This window comes from Tenebrio molitor, chromosome 1 (assembly GCF_963966145.1).
Source record: "Tenebrio molitor chromosome 1, icTenMoli1.1, whole genome shotgun sequence".
Lineage (NCBI taxonomy): Eukaryota > Metazoa > Arthropoda > Insecta > Coleoptera > Tenebrionidae > Tenebrio > Tenebrio molitor.
In genome coordinates, this window is record NC_091046.1 from 45955589 (window position 1) to 45977045 (window position 21457).

General features: G+C 36.2%; 3 protein-coding genes and 2 long non-coding RNA genes across 6 annotated transcripts; all 5 read left to right on the forward strand.

Annotated features, from left to right (window-relative positions):
* Positions 1-1941: 1941 nt before the first annotated feature.
* LOC138141221 (uncharacterized) lies at positions 1942-4274 on the forward strand. Its single transcript, XR_011163039.1, has 7 exons — positions 1942-2627; positions 2678-2900; positions 2953-3093; positions 3143-3361; positions 3413-3683; positions 3731-3918; positions 3978-4274. It is a non-coding gene; the product is annotated as an uncharacterized lncRNA (long non-coding RNA).
* A 503-nt stretch (positions 4275-4777) lies between these two features.
* LOC138139252 (sodium-coupled monocarboxylate transporter 1-like) lies at positions 4778-6935 on the forward strand. 2 transcript variants are annotated; one of them, XM_069059463.1, is made up of 7 exons: positions 4778-4991; positions 5032-5309; positions 5356-5578; positions 5627-5767; positions 5817-6035; positions 6085-6358; positions 6406-6935. In XM_069059463.1, the coding sequence occupies exons 1-7, from the start codon at positions 4798-4800 to the stop codon at positions 6868-6870; spliced, it is 1794 nt and encodes a 597-aa protein (XP_068915564.1). In that variant the 5' UTR covers positions 4778-4797; the 3' UTR covers positions 6871-6935. The 2 variants fall into 2 exon arrangements, with proteins under 2 accessions (XP_068915564.1, XP_068915568.1); XM_069059467.1 differs by having other exon boundaries at positions 6085-6546.
* A 728-nt stretch (positions 6936-7663) lies between these two features.
* Positions 7664-9760, forward strand: LOC138141252 (sodium-coupled monocarboxylate transporter 1-like). The gene is made up of 7 exons (XM_069061955.1): positions 7664-7869; positions 7910-8187; positions 8239-8461; positions 8512-8652; positions 8701-8919; positions 8963-9236; positions 9291-9760. The coding sequence occupies exons 1-7, from the start codon at positions 7679-7681 to the stop codon at positions 9735-9737; spliced, it is 1773 nt and encodes a 590-aa protein (XP_068918056.1). The 5' UTR covers positions 7664-7678; the 3' UTR covers positions 9738-9760.
* Positions 9761-10568: 808 nt separating this feature from the next.
* LOC138140226 (uncharacterized) lies at positions 10569-12786 on the forward strand. The gene is made up of 8 exons (XR_011162457.1): positions 10569-10820; positions 10882-11159; positions 11209-11431; positions 11481-11621; positions 11671-11889; positions 11941-12211; positions 12262-12479; positions 12533-12786. It is a non-coding gene; the product is annotated as an uncharacterized lncRNA (long non-coding RNA).
* A 5030-nt stretch (positions 12787-17816) lies between these two features.
* LOC138141408 (sodium-coupled monocarboxylate transporter 2-like) lies at positions 17817-20091 on the forward strand. Its single transcript, XM_069062117.1, has 7 exons — positions 17817-18038; positions 18079-18356; positions 18410-18632; positions 18683-18823; positions 18875-19093; positions 19138-19411; positions 19468-20091. The coding sequence occupies exons 1-7, from the start codon at positions 17848-17850 to the stop codon at positions 19909-19911; spliced, it is 1770 nt and encodes a 589-aa protein (XP_068918218.1). The 5' UTR covers positions 17817-17847; the 3' UTR covers positions 19912-20091.
* Positions 20092-21457: the final 1366 nt, after the last annotated feature.

A 21457-nucleotide genomic window follows, 5' to 3' on the forward strand; every position in this document is an offset into this window, starting at 1 on the left:
TTTTTTCAGTCTTGATTTCAACCCCACCAGAAGGGACACTCTTTGGATTATTTTAATAGGTTACACGGTACAAGTATTCGGACAGGTGGGCATTCATCCAACTGGTGTTCAACAGTTTATAGCTCTTCCCTCATTTCGAGTATCTGCATGGTGAGTACTCCAAAATCCAAAATGTGTGTGGTCATCACATTTTGTAATTTTATTGGTTTTGGCATTACTCCCAGGTACTCCGTGTGCGACCAGTTAGTACCATATTACATTAAAGATATTGCTGCTGACCTCCCTGGTGTCTTTGGTCTCTACATAGCAGCAGTCTTTAGTGCCACCTTGTGATACCAGTCAATAGTACTTTCAGCTCAAAATGTATTAGTTCCTTCTCAGTACAATTTCGTCAAGCTTGAATGAATGATAATAATGACCGCTAATGCGCGCGTACAAATTCAAACCTATACGTTCCACGTTCCCGGCAACTATTGAATCGCTCTAAAATTGGGTAAATCAAGATGTAACTTTTTAGTTGCAAGGAAGGCCGACTACAAGAGCCGTATGAGTTTCCATAAAGTGCCAACATCTTGTCTTCAACTTCTGTCTACACAAAAATTATTATAATCATTGGTTAATTTTGAATAAATTTACTAACCGTCCTAGAACACCAAAATTACTTACCGTCGGGTTTATCGTTAGCAACGAGTAAACATAACTTACCGCCTTGGAAACAGACGTGGCAAACAATCGCACAATAGTTATTTGGATTACTAGTCCAGAAAATGATATTTTGCGAGTGTGAGTGGTATTGCGTAGCCAAGGCGCCTAGCCGCGGCGAGCAATACGTAAATTCGCAAAACATTTTCTGGACGTGTAATTCACAAAATTTTTCATGCCGACAAATTTAAATCATTTTTAAAAAGTTAAAAAATTATTATTAATTAATTAATTCAACCAAAGTAACTTCTATCTCAAACTTCGTTGGCATTTAAGAATCAATGCTGCCTACCCATTCTCTAGCGAATTTTTAACCAAGGTCACTTTTGTAAGTACTAGGCCGGGAATTTAACGTTCCCGGCGGATTTTAAATCATGCAAAACCGTCGATAACGGCCGGCGGTATGAAAAAATATATTGTAGTCTATCTCATAATTAGTTGTAACAATTAACTGTAGAATAAGGTTTTAAACTATTTGGTGCATGTAAAAATTATTTCTAAGCCAGTACGTTTACTGCAGATGCTAAATATTAAAAGAAATGTGTCTTTTGCTTATCGTTTTTGTTAATTCTTCAAGGGCATTGTTGTGATATAGGGCATTCATTTTAAATGTTGGGTAAAGTTGTAAACCCAAAACACCATAAATTACGAAAGCAGCCAATTTTCATTGTAAAGTAGGAATCCCTCTGTTCATATAAAACTAGTACCACGTCGCACTTTCACTATCTTATCGCCGAGCAAAAGAAAGAGACGTTAAAATATATAAAGAGGTGACTGTCGCGATAGTGGGAATTGTGGTGTTATATAAAAGAACAAGTACTTGAAATATATTGCTTCCAACAGACGGATCTGACTCCTTCTAGTGGTATGACTCCTTGATTTTCATTATTATGCTTCTTATTCGTACCTTAATTGGTATGTATTATGGGAGTTTCGGAACTAAACAAGCCACCCCCAATGAGTACTTGATGGGGAACAGAAATTAATAATTGCAACCACTAATTTTACAGGGTTTTCGTAAATTATTCGTATCTCAAGAAGGTGAGTAACAGCGCACCTGATGTGTGAATCATTTATGAAAGCCCTGTGGATTAGCGTTTTAAACTATTTGGTGCATACTTATTTGTTTTTAACATCATAAATTCAGGTAAGTATATTCCTTTTTAAACTCGCTTCTTACATTTAAGTTTCTTGACAAACTACATACTTGACTTTGTATCTGTATTTTCCAGGGTCTTTACAGTCATGTTTCTCTGGTACGACTATCTCATCCTAGCCCTTACACTGCTCTGCAGCACTTTGATAGGATTCTATTTCGGATGTTTTGGAACTAAACAGTCAACAACAACAGAATATTTATTCGGAGACAAAAAGATGAAAATTCTTCCTATTGCACTGTCCCTTATTGTTTGGTAAACAATTTTTACGTTCTAATTATTGAACTATATTTTACACAAACCTGGCGTAAAGAGTTATTTTAATTCCTCTAACGAGGGAGTAGAGTTGCTCTTTTACATCTAGTATATCACTGGAATGTCTTTTCATTTCTCGTTCAATTATTGGCCTCGCCGCGTTTATGATATAAACATACATTCGAAATGAAAAAATATATCTTCTCATCCACTATTTATCTTAAAACAATTCTAGTAACTTCTCAGCGATAACACTAATCGGGGTACCAGCTGACGTATACAGCTTTGGAGCTTTCTTTTGGTTCACTAGTCTCTCAGACATTTTGGCCTTCATTCTCGCAAGTTGTCTCTATTATCCTGTATTTTTTAATGCACAACTAACTACAATATATGAGTATTTGGAAAAACGATTCGATAACAAAACAAGACTATTAGGTTCGTTTCTGTTTATTTTGTACGCAAATATTTTTCTTCCTCTGGTCATCTACAGTCCGTCTCTAGCTCTATCGACAGGTATTTCCCACTTTCCTCATAATAAATCTATCAAAATAACTTTGCCTCAGCTACAGGGACAAGAGTTTCTGTGACAGCTTTCGTGATTAGCTCTATTTGTGTATTCTACACTGCTATCGGTGGCTTGAAAACTGTCGTGTGGACCGACATTTTCCAATTCATTATAGTCATAACATCCACTCTTGTTATCACTTGGATAGGTGTAAAATCAACTGGAGGCTTCACAGCTGTGTGGAACACAGCACTTGCAGGAGGAAGACTTGATATATTTGAGTAAACTTTACTCAATTCCACTGCAATAAAAACTTTACTCTATGATTTCTAGTTTCGATCTCGATCCAACCAAGAAAGATACTTTTTGGTTATACACATTTGGTTCCACTTTACAAGTGCTCAACTTCTGTTACCTTTCCCAAACAACAATGCAAAAATGTATGACTTTACCAACATTTCGAGACTGCGTCAAGTAAGAATTAAGCATCTGCAAATAATTTTAACTAAAGGTGTTGAAACAGGTCATTCTTTTGCCAGCTTATTGGATTATGGGTGGTAGTCGCTACGTCGGTTTTTCTGGGACTGACTATCTATGCAAGATACGCCGGTTGTGATCCTTTAACAAGTCAGAAAATATCCAAGAATGATGAGATAGTGTCATTCTATATTATGGAAATTGCCGAAAACATTCCCTGCTTGTCTGGATTGTTTATGGCGTCTATTGTGAGTGCATCAATAAGGTGAAGCTTTAAACACTTCTCTTTTCTACATACTACCCCTTTTCTTTTCAGCACCATTTCGTCGAGCTTAAACTCACTCTCCGGAGTTATCTACAAAGATTTTATTAGCAAACTCTCCAGAAGACAATTCACAGAAAAATCCGCAGTTTTTATTTTAAAACTGATTGTGGTCATCGAGGGTGTTGTTATTACCAGTTTGGTCTTATTGATAGAACACTTGGGAGAGATAATTCCTTTAAGTAATCGATTAACTGGAATGGTATATGGACCAATTCTAGGATTATTTACTCTAGGTGTTCTCTTTCCAAAAGTTAATGCCAAGGTTTTAGTTACGCTTCATATCGACAATAACTTTTATGTCAATTTTAGAGCGCATTCTATGGAGCTATTTGTGGATTAATTTTCCTCTCAATCGTAATATTACCCACTCACTACTACAAATACCACCACTTGTTTGAATATACTACCAAACCATTTTCAGTCGATGCTTGTGACTGGAACACAACTATCTATAATGGTACCACCGTCAGTTCTGGTACTAATGCCACGTCAAATGCGTAAATTATTTAAAAGATATTTGCTTCAAGCTTTACTGGATGTCTTCTCTACGTTTTAGGAATACCTGGACACCATTTTTTTTATTCCGAATATCTTATCACTACTACTCCTTGATTGGTACCTTCGTAACCGTCACCACGGGTTTCGTAATTAATCAGGTGATTAACAGAAATGGGTCATATGCTGATCGAGATCTCATTAGTCCAGTGTGTCACTTTTTACTACCAAATGATCCAGAAACTGATGCACGAGCACTGGAAGCGCTTGTAAACACCCCCAAAGACAATGAAAATTGACACATACATTAGTCATATTTATATCACATGGTACTATTCAAAATATAACGAAAATAAAATAGACAAGCAAGTGTCTTTTTTTTACCCATTTATAATAATTAAATAAACTTATAAACAAAACAAAGAGAATTCTTAAAGACAAAAAATGCCTTTTGTCCTCGCCTGTTTTGAAGCCTCAGTTGCGCCTCGGCCAGAAAACTGAGACGCCGACGAAAAAAATGCACTTTTTGGCTTATTGGTATTGAAAAAGAAAGTAATACAACTATTAAAGAGTGATAAGACGATAAACAAAAATTTACAATTTTTTGACCCAAAAAAAAATGTAATTTTTGTGTTGCAACTTGTAATGTTTTTGTTTCTTTTTCTCTTACAACCTACAAGTTGTAGAAAATGGCATAATTATAACAATAATCTATTTTCATGATTACGTCATATTTTAAACTTTAACAACGTACATGATATAACAAATGGTCTCATTTTAATAATAATCTTGTTTCTATGTATGTACTTACGTAATGTTGTTACCGCTCTTCACTTTTTTGTGAATTTATGTTTCAGTTGTATTAGAAAACTTGTTGAAACATGCCCGCCAAAACTTTTGCCGCGGATGACCTTCCGTGGTACGAATACGCGACATTTCTCACAATGCTAGCTTTCAGCGCTTTCATAGGAATTTACTACGGATGTTTTGGAAGCAAACAAGCGACCCCAAAGGAATACTTGTTGGGGGGAAAGAAGATGAAAATTTTTCCGATCGCGGTTTCAGTAGCACTGAGGTAATTTATTTTTTAGCTTAGCTAAATAAACCAAACGTAGTCAATTTTCCGGAATCACACTTGTGGGAGTACCCGCGGATGTCTACACCTACGGGGCGGGCATCTGGTTGATGTGTTTCTCATTGGTTCTGGTTGCGATCTCGACAATCTACATCTATTTACCTGTCTTTTACAACCTGGAACTCACCAGTACTTACGAGTACCTTGAAAGGAGATTCGACAGAAAGACGAGATTGTTCGCTACTGTTATGTATCTGCTGGCGTCCAATTGTTACCTTGCTGTAGTCGTGTACAGTCCGGCTTTAGCAATTGCAACAGGTAGTACACAGCTGGTACTCGCTCAAATGAAGCAAACAGTTTACAGCTACTGGAATCAATGTACACCTTGTGTCCTTCATAGTGTGCGCCGTCGGCATCTTTTATACCACTATTGGAGGCCTCGTGACTGTAGTGTGGACAGACATGCTTCAGTTTATTGTAATAATTGGTTCCTTGGTGTCCACGTGCGCGATCAGTTTCGGTACTCTAGGAGGTTTTTCAGCTGTTTGGAATAAAGCAGTGGATGGAGGACGACTGGACATTTTTGAGTACTCGTTTCGAAGCATTTTGATCTCTCTCCTAATCGGTTTTTCCAGTCTTGATTTCAACCCCACCAGAAGGGACACTCTTTGGATTATTTTAATAGGTTACACGGTACAAGTATTCGGACAGGTGGGCATTCATCCAACTGGTGTTCAAAAGTTTATAGCTCTTCCTTCATTTCGAGCATCTGCATGGTGAGTACTCCAAAATCTTTACGTCAGTAAGGCAACATCTGTTACACAGGTCTGTCGTATATTATGTTCTAACTATGTGTGTGGTCATGACATTTTGTAATTTTATTGGTTTTGGTATGACTGCCAAATACTCCGAGTGCGACCCTCTTCTCACCAAACAAATAACAAGGTACGACCAGTTAGTACCATATTACATTAAAGACATTGCTGCTGAAATCCCTGGTGTCTTTGGTCTCTACGTAGCAGCAGTCTTCAGTGCCACCTTGAGGTACCAGTCAATAGTACTTCCAGCTCAAAATGTATTAGTTTCTTCTCAGTACAATTTCGTCAAGCTTGAATGCTTTGTCTGGTGTCATCTACAAAGATTTCGTAAGCAACCGTTTAAGGAGTCATGTCTCGGAAAAATCGGTGACCAAAATCTTGAAATTGATCGTGGTAGCAGATGGAATCATTTTCATGTTGATCGTGTTCCTCATCAAGTACTTGCAAGGTGGAATTTTCGGCATAGCGATAGCTTTGACTAGTATTACACACGGTCCTTTGATAGGTCTGTTTTCGTTGGGTATGATCTTTCCCAAAGCTAATTCAAAGGTTAACTGCAACTACCACTTGCACTCTTATTAATCTACAATTTTTAGGGAGCATTTTATGGTGCTATTGTTGGTTTAGCATCCATTGCAGCAATAGCTCTTCCATCGCAATACTACACTTCTACAAAGTTGTTCAAATATCCGACCAAATCAATTTCTACAGATGGATGTGAAAAATTAAACCAAACAGTCGCAATAATAAGCACTATGATGACGAGAAACTTCACCACACCTTCTTATGAGAGCACCACAAGCGGTGTTACCACATTTGAGCCACACTTTTTGTTTAGAATATCTTTCTATAATTACACCTTGATAGGAGCTTTGGTTACCATAATATCGGGTTTAATGATAAGTTACGCAACAAATAAAGGTCAACCAGGAGTTAACAAGATTCTGATAAGTCCAATGTGCCAATTTTTGTTGCCAAAAGAAGATAGAATTGGATGCACCAGTGGTGAAGCAACAGTTAGGATGTTGGAAATCAAATTGGAAGAAAAAGAGAATAACTAGAAATTGGGTATCTTTTGGGTATTGGGTATTTTTTGAAAAGTGATTATTCTGGGGCAGAGTAAAGGAGTTTTTCAAAATACAGACACCATGTTTTACATTATAGTATTGTTACTTCAAGAACATTAATAAAAGTTCTAAAATAGTTTACAAAAAAGTGTTCTTCTAAAGTAGGTACTGCTTCCTTTTTACTTAGTCTTGTGATTGACATAAATGGGAACGTTGACAACAGATTTTTTTTTAATTTTAGAGCGCTTTCACTGGAGTTATTTGTGGGTTAGTTTTCCTTCTGTTCATAACAATAGTGCTAATCGTGCTTTGATCAGTACACTTTCTACTCTCAGATAATTCCGAACTTGATAGAATATAAATATGGCAACTATGTACGAAAATGTATGTGGCAACTGTGTGGGTAGGATAGAGTTGACATTTTTTTGACAGATCATAGTCGCGCAATTTTTAAAATTGTCAAGTCAACGTGCCATGGTATAAAAAAAAATCAAATGCACGCTTATGAAATGTCATACAAATGTCAGCTCTACCCCACCCACACAGTTGCTATATAAATTTTCCTACATAGTTGCCATACTTACCCACAATCATTTTGAATCACCCGATTTGTTTCACTTTGTATTTATTGCAATATTCTTAAACATAAACATATATTCCTTTTCTTGTTATTACTATTTTATCCTTAAAACTGCAAGGTCAATTTTAATTTAAAAGTCATAGCAGCTCAAATTTTAACATAGTCGTACATCCTTGAACACATACAATTTATCTACTTACTCGCAACTGAATCTTTTCCGACATGACCACCATTTTCTCTTCTTTTAAACTATCTTGGTACGACTACGTAGCATTTATTGCGATGCTCCTCGTCAGTGCTTTGATTGGAATTTATTTTGGCTTCTTCAAAAGTAGATACAACACAATTCGGGAATATTTGTTGGGAGGGAGGAGAATGAAAGTTGTTCCGATTGCGTTGTCGATCGCTGTCAGGTAAGTCCCTGCGTCAACTAAATATGATGATCTGGTCTAGTCAATTTACCGGAATAACTGTCATCGGAGTACCTGCTGACGTCTACACATACGGGGCGACTTACTGGTTGATGTGCTTTTCCTTGGTTTTTGTCGTTCCTTTGACGATCTACGTCTATTTACCTGTATTTTATAATTTGGAACTTACCAGTACGTATGAGTACTTGGAAAAGAGATTCGACAATAGAACCAAATTGTTGGTATCCGGCTTCTACGTCATATGTTCCGACTTTTTTCTAGCCTTAGCTGCGTACGGACCAGCGTTGGTGTTTTCAACAGGTACTAACAGTACTTCAGTTAACCGAAATTTAATTAACCAGATTGTAATAGCTACTGGAATCGATGTCCAAATTGTGTCTTTCGTGGTGTGCGGTATTTGCGTTTTCTACACTGCAATTGGAGGACTCAGGACTGTGATTTGGACAGATGTTTTCCAATTTGTTGTAATATTTGGATCCCTAGCTTCTATTTTTGTCATCAGTGTCCGTGAACTCGGTGGTTTTCAAACCATATGGATGAGAGCAGTTGATGGAGGACGACTGGACATATTCGAGTACCCCTTTTCAATATTTTTGTCCACACACCAACACGTTTTGTTTTCAGTTTTGATTTAGACCCCACAAAACGAGACAGTTTTTGGATAATTTTAATCGGCTACACGATACAACTTTTATGTCAAATAAGTATTAATCCTGTAAGTGTACAAAAATTTATGGCAGTACCCACATATAAAGACGCTGCCTGGTGAGTAATTTTTACATCGTACCACAAAGAATCACTTTCTGCAAACAGGTCTGTCGTATATTATGCCGTGTCTTTGGCCTTGATCATTACATTTTGCATTCTCATTGGTCTCGGAATCACCGCAAAGTATTCCGATTGCGATCCATTCATCACAAAACAAATTGCAAGACGTGACCAGTTGACTCCATATTATGTAATGGATTTTGCAGAAAAATTTCCAGGTGTTTTTGGCCTCTTCATTGCAGGAATTTTTAGCGCAGCCATTAGGTAAAAAAACTAGACTAGATCAATACGTCATATCTCCTTTTAGTACAATTTCAGCGAGCTTAAACACTTTGTCTGGTGTTATTTACAAGGACTTTGTAAGCAAACACTTGAAGAGAAATTTGTCGGTAAAGTCGACCACCAGAATATTGAAATTAATTGTCACCATAGATGGAGTAATCTGCATGTGTTTAGTGTTTTTCATCAAGTACTTGGAAGGAAGAGTTTTTGTTTTGGCGATGTTGTTGTCAGCCATGAAGCAAGGTCCCGCTCTAGGCTTATTCTCTCTTGGGATGCTCTTCCCTAGAGCTAATTCCAAAGTGAATCATAGTGATCAATCTTAAAAATACAATTTTACAAGTTCTTCATTATAGGGTGCATTCTATGGATCTATAGGTGCTTGGATTGTCATTTTGTCAATAGTTGTTCCGTCGCAGTACTACAAGTCTAAAAATATATTAACATATCCAACTAAACACTTTTCTACAGATGGGTGTACCATCGAAACCATCTCATTTGCAAATACAACTTTTCAGACATTTTCCAATGGTACCATTGACAGCACGTTACCCACATCTGAACCGTTCTTTTTGTTCAGAATATCATTTTACTACTACAGTCTAATTGGAGCTTTTACGACGATATTTTTGGGTCTAGTTATTAGTTACATGACAAAGAAGCACGAAACTCCAGTTGACAGGAGTCTCATAAGTCCTGTTAGTCATTTCTTGTTGCCCGAATCGGAAGAGCCTCAATACCGTGACGTGGAGTCTGCTTTAAGAATTCTCGAAATAGATTCGAAATCCAAAGACGAAAATTAACTTATTCGATGTAATTTTGTTCAATAAAGAGTCTTTTCCCTCCGTTTTTTTTTATGTTTTCCAATTCAACAAGTTTAATCCACATGCTCACACATTCGACAACCTAATTTCCTCATTGATGCGTTTGCCGACATCATGAGTTTACAAGTTGCAAAATAAATCTTAACAATATGTATTGGGCGATTCAAAATGATTGTGGCCAAGTATGGCAACTATGTACGAAAATTTATGTGGCAACTGTGTGGGTAGGGTAGAGGTGATATTTCTTTGACAGTTCAGAGACGTGCAATTTTGAAAATTGTCAAATCAATGTGCAATGGAATTAAACAAATCAAATGCACGCTTGTGAAATGTCATACAAATATTAACTCTTAAACGTTTCTACAGAGATACACAAAGGCGCGATTTTCAACAGGTTTTATACAGGTGTCCCCAAAAAAGAAGAGGAGTCCATAATTTCCTTATTTATCGAAGGATTTTAATTATTTAGACACCAGATTAAATGGTTGTGAATAGGCTACAAAAAAGCTTAATAAACTTACGTGTACCCTCAAGGGCTTCAAGGCTAAACTGTCAAAATATTTTTTTTCAAATGGGAATACATAATTTTTTTTTTAGTAAACCGTTTTGTAGCCTATTCACAACCATTTAATTTGATGTATAAATAATTAAAATTCTCCGATAAATAAGGGAGATATGGACTCGATTTTTTTTTTTGGAACTCCTGCATATTCATAGAGACATAAACTTACTTCCAAACATTCGAGGCCCATTTATGGCTCCGGTAAATAGATAAAAATGAAAAAATGAAGCTAGTAAGTCGTATTTTTATAGTAATTGTTGTACTTACTTTGTAACAGTTCTTCAAAACAAACGACTCGCAACCATTTCTTAGATTTAAAAAAACTATACAGTCATGTTTTTTTGGTACGAATATCTTGTCTTGGTGGCGATGCTTATATTCAGTACTTTGATCGGAATCTATTTTGGTTGTTTCGGGAGTAAACAGTCAACCACCACAGAATATCTATTCGGAGGAAAAAAGATGAAGTTTCTTCCTATTGGACTTTCCATAACAGTGAGGTAAAATCATTTTATACTGTTAACATAACTGAAGAAATATATTAATCGTAAAAATTATCAGTCAATTCTCAGCCATAACACTAATCGGAGTACCATCAGATGTGTACACTTTTGGAGCTTTCTACTGGTTCGTTTGTCTCTGTCAAGTTCTGATATTCTTTTTGGCAGCTGGTGTCTACTACCCTGTATTTTTTAAAGCACAACTGACCACAGTGTACGAGTACTTAGAGAAACGATTCGACAAAAGGACAAGACTGTTGGGTTCATTTCTGTACCTTTTACGAGGGAATCTTCTTCTTCCTGTGTTAATCTACGGTCCAGCTCTAGCTCTCTCAACAGGTATTCCCCACTTTCTCATAATTATCGTGTCAACATGATTTTTCCTCAGTTTCTGGTGCAAAGGTTTCCTTGATAGCTTTCGTAATAAACTTTATTTGTGTGTTTTACACTGCCATCGGAGGTTTCAAGACCGTCGTCTGGACCGACGTTTTGCAACTTGTCGTAATCATGGCATTTACTGTTGTGATCACTTGGATAGGTGTAAAATCAACTGGAGGCTTTTCAACGGTGTGGAACACAGCACTTGCAGGAGGAAGACTTGACATATTTGAGTAAACTTTACAATTCCCTTCAAAAAAATCCCTAAACAATTATTTCTAGTTTCGAATTCGATCCAACCAAAAAAGACAGTTTTTGGTTGTTCATATTTGGTCAGACCCTGCAATTGTTTAATCAGTCTAATCTGTCTCAATCAGCGGTTCAAAAAATTTTAACTTTACCAACATTCCGCGACTGCGTCAAGTAAGTAATTCGACATTCCACAAAATTTTATCTAAAAATCCTATGATAGGTCTCTCTTGTGCCAGTTGATTGGAATGTGTTTGGTATTGACCTCGAGTGTTTTTTTGGGTTTAACCATCTATGCGAGATACGCCGATTGTGACCCTTTATCAAACCATAAAATAACCAAACGTGATGAGATCGTGTCATACTATATTATGGATATTGCTGGAAATATTCCTGGTTTGTCTGGTTTATTCATGGCGGGTATTGTGAGTGCGGCAATAAGGTGAATCTTTCAACAGTTTTCCATCCTAGATACTAACTCTTTTCTTTTCAGTACCATATCGTCGACCTTAAACTCACTCTCTGGAGTTATCTACAAAGATTTTATTAGCCAATTCTCCAAAAGACAATTCACAGAAAAATCCGCAGTTTTTATTTTAAAACTGATTGTCGTCATCGAGGGTGTTCTTTGTACTAGTTTGGTACTATTAATAGAACACTTGGGACAAATTATTCCTTTATGTATCAGTTTATCTGGAATTGTAAATGGACCACTTCTAGGTTTATTTACTTTGGGTGTCCTTTTCCCAAAAGTTAATGCCAAGGTTTTTATTAAACGCCAAATCGTCAATATGTTTTTTTCCTTGAATTTTAGAGCGCTTTCTATGGAGGGATTTTTGGATTAATTTTTATCTCTGCCATAGCAGTACCTGCTTACTATTACAAGTACCACCACTTGTTTGTTTTCCCTACAAAAACATTTTCAGTCGATGGTTGTCAGTTGAACATGGGAATTATGAATAAATCAATCAGTTTATTTGCATCCAATAGTACCACCACTGTTACTTCCGGTACTATCAACACGTTAAATACGTAAACCTCTTGGAAATCTTTCGCCCAGCATTTATTTATTTTTGATTTTTCAGAAATACTTGGAAACCTTTCTTCTTATTCCGAATATCTTACTACTATTACTGCTTAATTGGTGCTGTTGCGACAATCACAACGGCCTTGATTCTTAACCAAATCATTAACAGAAATGGATCGTCTGCTGAGCGGGTCCTTATTAGCCCAGTATGTCACTTTCTGTTACCAGAAGATGCGGAGCCTGATGCTCAAGCACTGGAAACTTTTATAAAATGTCGTACAGACGAAGAAAATTAAGAAATCAAGAGTTCATATTTTTATCAGAGATTGTGAAAATAAAATAATTATTTTTGTCAATCGCCTCTTTACTTTGTAATACATACTACGATATATAAAAATTTTCCTTTTCTGTTGCTGTCGGCTCAAAAAAAAATGAACCACTGATGACAAATGTAGATTATGTAAGTTGCATCAAAAGAAATCATGTCTAAGATGTTGACATTTTCATGCCTTCTTATTTCACATATCATTTTTTGTGCTCCAACCAAATTGCTTATTGATGGTTTCTCCGACATAATGACTTAAAAAGTTGCGAAATAAATTTTAATATTATGTGTCGATAACGACGGTAATATAAATGCAAAAACAGGAAAAAGTACATGATTTCAAACATTTTAAATGTTAAAATATTGATAGTGGCATGAGCTTCGTAGGCACTAAATATTCGAGGCATGGTTCGTGTGTCGTAAATATGTACATATTAGCTTATTTTACTTGCTAAGGTTAACTATTTTTAATTGTTGCCCGATAAGAAAACAAACGATGCTTATATTTAGCTTGTTGATTGGATACAAATTTTGCTAGTTCTGAAAATAAACAGTCAATCACTATCGAAAATGTATCCCGAGAACAAAAGATGACCTTTCTTCCTATTAGACTCTCATAAAGTTTTATACACTGTTAACATAACTGAACAAATATAGTGATCGTAAAAAAATATCAGTCAATTCTCAGCGATATCATTCATCGGAGTACCATTACATGTGTCTCTTCTAGAGCTGTCTACTGATTTGCTTATTGCTCTCACGTTCTAATGTTCATTTTGGTAGCTCATGTCTGCTATCTTGTATTTTTTAAAACAACACTGACCACAGTGTAGGATCACTTGGCAAAACGATTCGACAAAATGACAAGACTATATTTCTGCATCACTTTTCCTTGATTCATTTACAGTCCAGTTCCAGCTTTATCGTTAGGTATTCTTCACTTTCTCATAACAAACGTGTCATCATCACTTTTCTTCAGTTGCTGTTGTTTCCGTGATAGCTTTTGTTTTATTCGATTGTTTTAGGCTGCCGTCAGAAACTTGAAGAGTATCTACTGTTGTTACCACTTGCAAAGGGATAAAATCAACTGAAAGCTGCTCAACCGTGTGGAACATAGCACTAGCAACTAGCAAGAGGAAGACTTGATATATCTACTCGTGTTTAAATAAACTTTACAATTCCCGCCCACAAAGACCCTAAATACGTCAAATGCTTAGAGTTAATAATAGTACCACTGGTACTATGTCATGTTAAATACGTATCTTCTTGAAACTCATTGCTTCATTCTTTATTTATTCGTTACTTTTCAGAAATGGTTGACAAACTGTTCTTATCAAATAACTTACAACTATTACTGCTTGACTGGTGCAATTGTGACCATCACAGTTGGTCGGAATGAATGAAATGAAATGATTCGGAACTCGATGCTCGAGCAATGGGAATATTTCTAGAGAGTAACGAAGTAAATTGAAAAATCAAGATGTTATATTTTTATCAACTGATTTTGTGCAAATATTGCGAAAATAAAATAATTTACATTTCCCGTCTTTCACTTTGTATTTATTAAAACAAACTTTCATCCCCTCCCTTCTTGTTACAATCTTATCTACAAAAATGCAAGGTTAATTTACAATTCACAAGTCCTAACGCAAATTTGTACGGTGCGATCAATTAAAAAATAAATCGAGTCGGCGTGTTACCTATGGCAACCCATGCTATAGCATATGCTCCAAAGCAAACTCGATTTATTTTTTAAATGATCGCTCAGTATTATTGTCGAGCACCATTGCACCATATAATTATCTACCTACTTACAACAGGAATTTTACCAACATGACCACCATTTTCTCTTCTTTTAAACTATCTTGGTACGACTACATAGCATTTGCTGCGATGCTCCTCGTCAGTGCTTCGATTGGAGTTTATTTTGGCTTCTTCAAGCATCGGTACAACACAATTGGAGAATATTTGTTGGGAGGGAGAAAAATGAAAATTGTTCCGATTGCGTTATCGATAACTGTCAGGTAAGTTTCTGCTTCAGCTAAACGTGATGATCTGGTCTAGTCAATTTACCGGGATAACTCTCATCGGAGTACCTGCTGACGTGTACATCTACGGGGCGACATATTGGCTGGCGTGCTTGTCTTTGGTTTTTGTCGTTCCGTTAATGATCTACGTCTATTTACCCGTATTTTACAATTTCGAACTTACCAGTACGTATGAGTACTTGGAAAAAAGATTCGACAGTAAAACGAAACTGCTGGTTTCCGGTTTCTGCATCATATGTAGCGACATTACACTGGCTTTAATTGCGTATGGACCAGCATTGATGTTCTCAACAGGTACTAACAAACAAAATTAAATTAACCAAACTGTCATAGCTACTGGAATCGATGTCCAAGTCGTGTCTTTCGTGGTGTGCGGTATTTGCGTCTTTGCCCTGTTTTTGCCTTGATCATTACATTTTGCATTTTTATTGGTCTCGGAATTCACGCCAAGTATTCCCACTGCCACCCATTTATCACTAAACAAATTGCAAAAGATGACCAGATGACTCCATATTATGTGATGGCTTTTGCAGAGAATTTTCCAGGGGTTTTTGGTCTTTTCATTGCCGGAATTTTTAGCGCAGCCATGAGGTACAATTGCAGCATTCTTGAACACATTGTCTGGTGTCACATACAAAGACTTTCTAAGCAAATACAAATTTGTCACTGAGATCGACAACCAGAATATTAAAACTAATTGTCACGATAAATGGAATAATCTGCATGTGCTTAGTTTTTCTCATCAAGTACATAGAAGGAAGAATTTGGGTTTTGGCAATGATGTTGTCGGCCATGCAGCACTTTAGGGTTATTCACTCTTGGAATGCTCTTCCCTAAAGCTAACTCCTAGATGCTGCAGTGTGTTTTAATTTTGAAATATACAATTTTGCAAGTATCTTATGCATTCTATGGAGCTTGGATTATCATTTTGTCAATAGTTGTTCCGCCACAGTACTACAAGTCTAAAAATATATTAACATATCCAACTAAACACTTTTCTACAGATGGTTGCACCAACGAAACCATCTCATCTGCCAATATCATTTTTGAAAATGTTTCCAATACCACTGACAGCACGTTGCCGACATCTGAACCGTTCTTTTTGTTCAGAATATCTTTTTACTATCAATGTCTAATTGGAGCTTTTACGACGATATTTTTGGGTCTAGTTATTAGTTACATGACAAAGAAGGACGAAGCTCCAATTGACAGGAGTCTCATAAGTCCTGTTAGTCATTTCTTGTTGCCCGAATCGGAAGAGCCTCAATACCGTGACGTGCAGTCTGCTTTAAGAATTCTCGAAATAGATTCGAAATCCAAAGACGAAAATTAACTTATTCGATGTTAATTTTTTGAATAAGGGCTTCTTTTTCTTCGTGCTATTTTTCTATTGTATTCCAAAATATAAATGCATTTTTTGTGAGGAAGGGAATTTGTTTCATGTTTATAAGTTGAAAATTAATTTCAATTTCCGTATTTTATTCTTGCGAAAATGGCTTGGGACAATAATGACTGTAGTAAAAATGCAAAAAAAGAATAAAGTTATTTCAAGTGTTGTTTAAATATTTGTGACAACATGAACTTACATACATACATTCAAGGACTGATTATGGCTCGTGTGGTGTAATCAGTAGCTTCCCGTCATTGATAAGGAAACAATTATTTACATTAGAGTCCGGTAGGTGTATATTACAGCGCGAGAACTCGGTTTCGCCTCGTGCCTTTTCAGTTTCAGCGCTATAAAATACCTACCGTATGACTTAGTATTATACTTTTCGGCTGTTATAACAATGTTTGCGTATATTTTAATATGTAGTTAAATTTAACGGACGTTGGTGAAACCGGCCCATCAAAATGCCGTACCTGTTCAAAATGTGTAAACATGTCACTTAGAGTTGAGGAGACCAAAATAGTATATTATGATACAAGTGTATAAGGAAACCTTTAAAGCACGTGCGACAAATTTAAGCGCACGACGCGATAGCGGAGTGATTTTATAGCTATTAAGACAACAAGTGTTTTATAGACGATTTAAAAATCGAGATCGTAGTTTAAATCAGAGCGACCGCAGGGAGCGAGGATTTAATAGATCGAGATTTCTAAACTACAAAACACGCGTTGTCTTCAAGATTTTTTCTAACACTAACATCTTATCAGAAATTTTAATAAATTCAGAAATTATTCGAGGCGCGTCACAATACACAAAATGCGGAGGTTGCCATGGGTACTATGGTAATAATATCAACAAATTTGGAAAAAACAATGTTCATCGTTGAAATGTGCCAAAACGTTCCAGAAGAAATAAGAAAAAAGGGGCAATTTGTTACCAATGAAGTCTAAAAGTGCATACGAAAAGGTGTATGTTTCGTTTCAAGGCCGGAACAATAAAATCATCACGGAGGTAACGGGAGGTGCCATTTTGGCTTTTCTTGATATGGGGTAAGTGTGTAGAACTTCATTAAAAGTTAATTTATACTACGGCAAGAATCATTTGAAGAAAATGTAAAGATTGCCAGTTTTCGATGGCCGGGCCCTTGCATTGGATGAAACAGCAGAAGTTAAAGAAGAAGATGTTAGGAACAAGAGCACAAAGCTAATGTGACAGTTCCAATTCAATAATTGTGATAATTACTGTAAAAATGATGAATAAAATGTTACTTGAATAATATGTGTGAGCGTATTTTATGACTCTATAAGATACGTTGCTATTGACGACGTGTCTTATAGAGAAAAGCGTATTTTATGTGAAACATAAGGTGTGAGCTCAAATGCACCATGGAAACAGTATAAGATATTAGTGTTAGAAAAACGTCATTAAAATAATTACACTTTTCGTCATTCACTTTGTATTTATTACAATATTAACTTGTTACTATCTGATCCATAAAAGTGGGTGGTGAATTTTAATTTAAAAGTCAAAGCAGGCCAAATTTTAACATAACCATAAACAATTCCACAGATACCGTGTATCTACCTACTAGCTACTGAAATTTTTCCAACATGACCACCAATTTTTCTTCTTTTAAAATATCTTGGTACGACTACGTAGCATTTGCTACGATGCTCCTCGTCAGTGCTTCGATTGGAGTTTATTTTGGCTTCTTCAAAAGTAGATACAACACAACGCGGGAATATTTGTTGGGAGGGAAAAAAATGAAAGTTGTTCCGATTGCGTTATCGATAGCTCTCAGGTAAGTCCCTGCGTCAACAAAATGTGATGATCTCGTCCAGTCAATTTTCCGGAATCGCTCTCATCGGACTACCTGCTGACGTGTACATCTATGGGGCGACATGTTGGCTGCTGTGCTTGTCTTTGGTTTTTGTCGTTCCGTTAATGATCTACGTCTATTTACCCGTATTTTATAATTTGGAACTTACCAGTACGTATGAGTACTTGGAAAGGAGATTCGACAGTAAAACGAAACTGCTCGTTTCCGGTTTTTACATCATATGTAGCGACATTACACTGGCTTTAATTGCGTATGGACCAGCATTGGTGTTTTCAACAGGTACTAACAAACATTTCGCGTAAAACAAAATTAAATTAATCAAACTGTCACAGCTACTGGAATTGATGTCCAAGTGGTCTCTTTCGTGGTGTGCGGTATTTGCGTCTTCTACACTGCCATCGGAGGACTCAGGACTGTGATTTGGACCGATGTTTTCCAATTTGTTGTCATATTTGGATCCCTAGCTTCTATATTTGTTATCAGTCTCGTTAAACTCGGTGGTTTTCAAACCATATGGATGAAAGCAGTTGATGGAGGACGACTGGAGATATTCGAGTACTTTTTTCCAATATTTTTATCCACACAACAATTCGTTTTGTTTTCAGTTTTGATTTAAACCCTACAAAACGAGACAGCTTTTGGATTGTTGTAATCGGCTTCACTTTCCAACTTTTAAGTCTAATTAGTAGTGATCCTACAAGTGTACAAAAATGTTTGGCCCTACCCACATTTAAAGGCGCTGCCTGGTGAGTACCTTTTATAACGTACCACCACAAAGAGTGATTTTGTTCAAATAGGTCTATCATATATTTTGGCCTGTTTTTTGCCTTGATCATTACATTTTGCATTTTCATTGGTCTCGGAATCCACGCCAAGTATTCCGACTGCGACCCATTTATCACTAAACAAATTGCAAAAGATGACCAGTTGACTCCATATTATGTGATGGCTTTTGCAGAGAATTTTCCAGGGGTTTTTGGTCTTTTCATTGCCGGAATTTTTAGCGCAGCCATGAGGTAAAAAGCGGAAGTTGATTTCCAACTCATATTTTTCTTTCTAGTACAATTGCAGCATTTTTGAACACCTTGTCTGGTGTCATATACAAGGACTTTCTAAGCAAATACTTTAAGACAAATTTGTCACTGAGATCGACAACCACAGTATTGAAACTAATTGTCACGTTAAATGGAATAATCTGCATGTGCTTAGTTTTTCTCATCAAGTACATAGAAGGAAGAATTTGGGTTTTGTCAATGATGTTGTCGGCCATGCAGCTAGGTCCCACCTTAGGGTTATTCACTCTTGGAATGCTCTTCCCTAGAGCTAACTCCAAGGTGCTGCAGTGTGTTTTAATTTTGAAATATACAATTTTGCAAGTATCTTATTGTAGGGTGCATTCTATGGAGCCATAGGTACTTGGATTATCATTTTGTCAATAGTTGTTCCGTCGCAATACTACAAGTCTAAAAATATATTAACATATCCAACTAAACACTTTTCTACAGATGGTTGCACCAACGAAACCATCTCATTTGCAAATATCATTTTTGAAAATGTTTCCAATACCACTGACAGCACGTTGCCGACATCTGAACCGTTCTTTTTGTTCAGAATATCTTTTTACTACCACTGTCTAATTGGAGCTTTTACGACGATATTTTTGGGTCTAGTTATTAGTTACATGACAAAGAAAGACAAAACTCCAGTTGACAGAAGTCTCATAAGTCCTGTTAGTCATTTCTTGTTGCCCGAATCGGAAGAGTCTCAATACCGTGACGTCGAGTCTGCTTTAGGAATTCTTGAAACAAATTCGATATCCAAAGACAAAAATTAACTTATTCGATGTAATTTTTTTCAATAAAGGCTCCTTTTTCTTCGAGTTATTTTTTTATTGTTTTCCAAGTGCGCGAATAATTTTATGTATTCCAGTTTTGCGAACATGGCTTGGGACGACAACTTTACAGTAGTAAAAATACAAGTACAAAAAAATGCCGATTCAAATGTTGTTTCAATATTCATAGCAACATAAACTTACTTCTAAACTCGAGGCCCAATTAAGACTTGTGTGCCGTAATCAGCAGCTTACCGTACTGCGTACTTAACAAAGGAATAATTCTTTCTAGTTATTCCGATAACAAAATAGATAACAATGAAGCTTTTAGAGTCATTTTTTAACAATAATTGTTGTATTTCGCAACAATTCTTTCAAACAAAATTTTCGCAATCATTTCTTACATTTCAAAAAAAATATACAGTAGTGTTTTTTAGTACGAATATCTTGTCTCGGTAGTGATGCTTACACAGGGTATCTATAAGTGATTATGTGGTCCCGCTTGTTATGAAAAGTTATTAAATTTTGAATGTGCCGCTTAATACTGAATGCCACATTTTTAGGTTAGGTTGTTGACTTTCAACCTGAGACAAGTTTTAACTGTATTTTGCTCCCGTTAATATATGTATTTAATATCAACACCAGCAACACGGGAAGAGTCATTCTCGCATCTGTCACACAGTGTACCTATATTCAATAATTGGCATGAGCGAGACCATATCCTAATCGATAAATGTTGAAAACACCATGTCCCTGTGTGCTACCTTTTTATCTGCTTTCACATTTCCAATTTCATCAGATATTGGTGGCCATCCTGATGATTTACCCTTGCTAACTGTTCCAGGTGTTAGAAACCTGTTCACAATTCGTCCAATGTGAGTTAAGAAAGAACGATCCTGAAAGTTGGCTGGATATTTTGCCTGGAATTTTTTTGTATGATCATACCTATAATGAACATGTCCATTCACTATTAATAAACCTTCCATTTCGAAAGTAAGAAGCAACAATGAACGTATTCTGTTTAACAAAATAAACTATTATCAAGAAAATAAAGCTGAAATAAACCTTAAACATTAAAACCTAACCTCACAAATTCTACCAGTTTGTTTACCCCTTAAAGCGGACGTACTTATTTGCAATTTGTATTGAAAAATACAGATTGTGCGTGGTTATTATTAACTGATTATTGATTAGCTGCGATATTATAACGAATATAAAGAACAAAAGCTCGACTAAAAAGCGAGAACAAAACGTCAGACAGTTAATAACGAATTAAAATTGGGCATCGGTAAAAAAAAATGATATTTTTTCCAAAGCTGTATTTTGGTTGTTTTGAGTAAACAGTCAACCACCCTAGAATATTTATTCAGTTTCAGAGGACAAAGGATGATATTTCTTTCTATTGGACTCTCGATAACTGTGAGATAATGTTTTTTTACACTGTTAACATAACTGAAGAACTAGGTATATTGATCGTAAAAAATTACCTGTCAATTCTAAGCTACAATATTAATCGGAGAAATAAGATTCTATTTTGAAACAGTTCTTG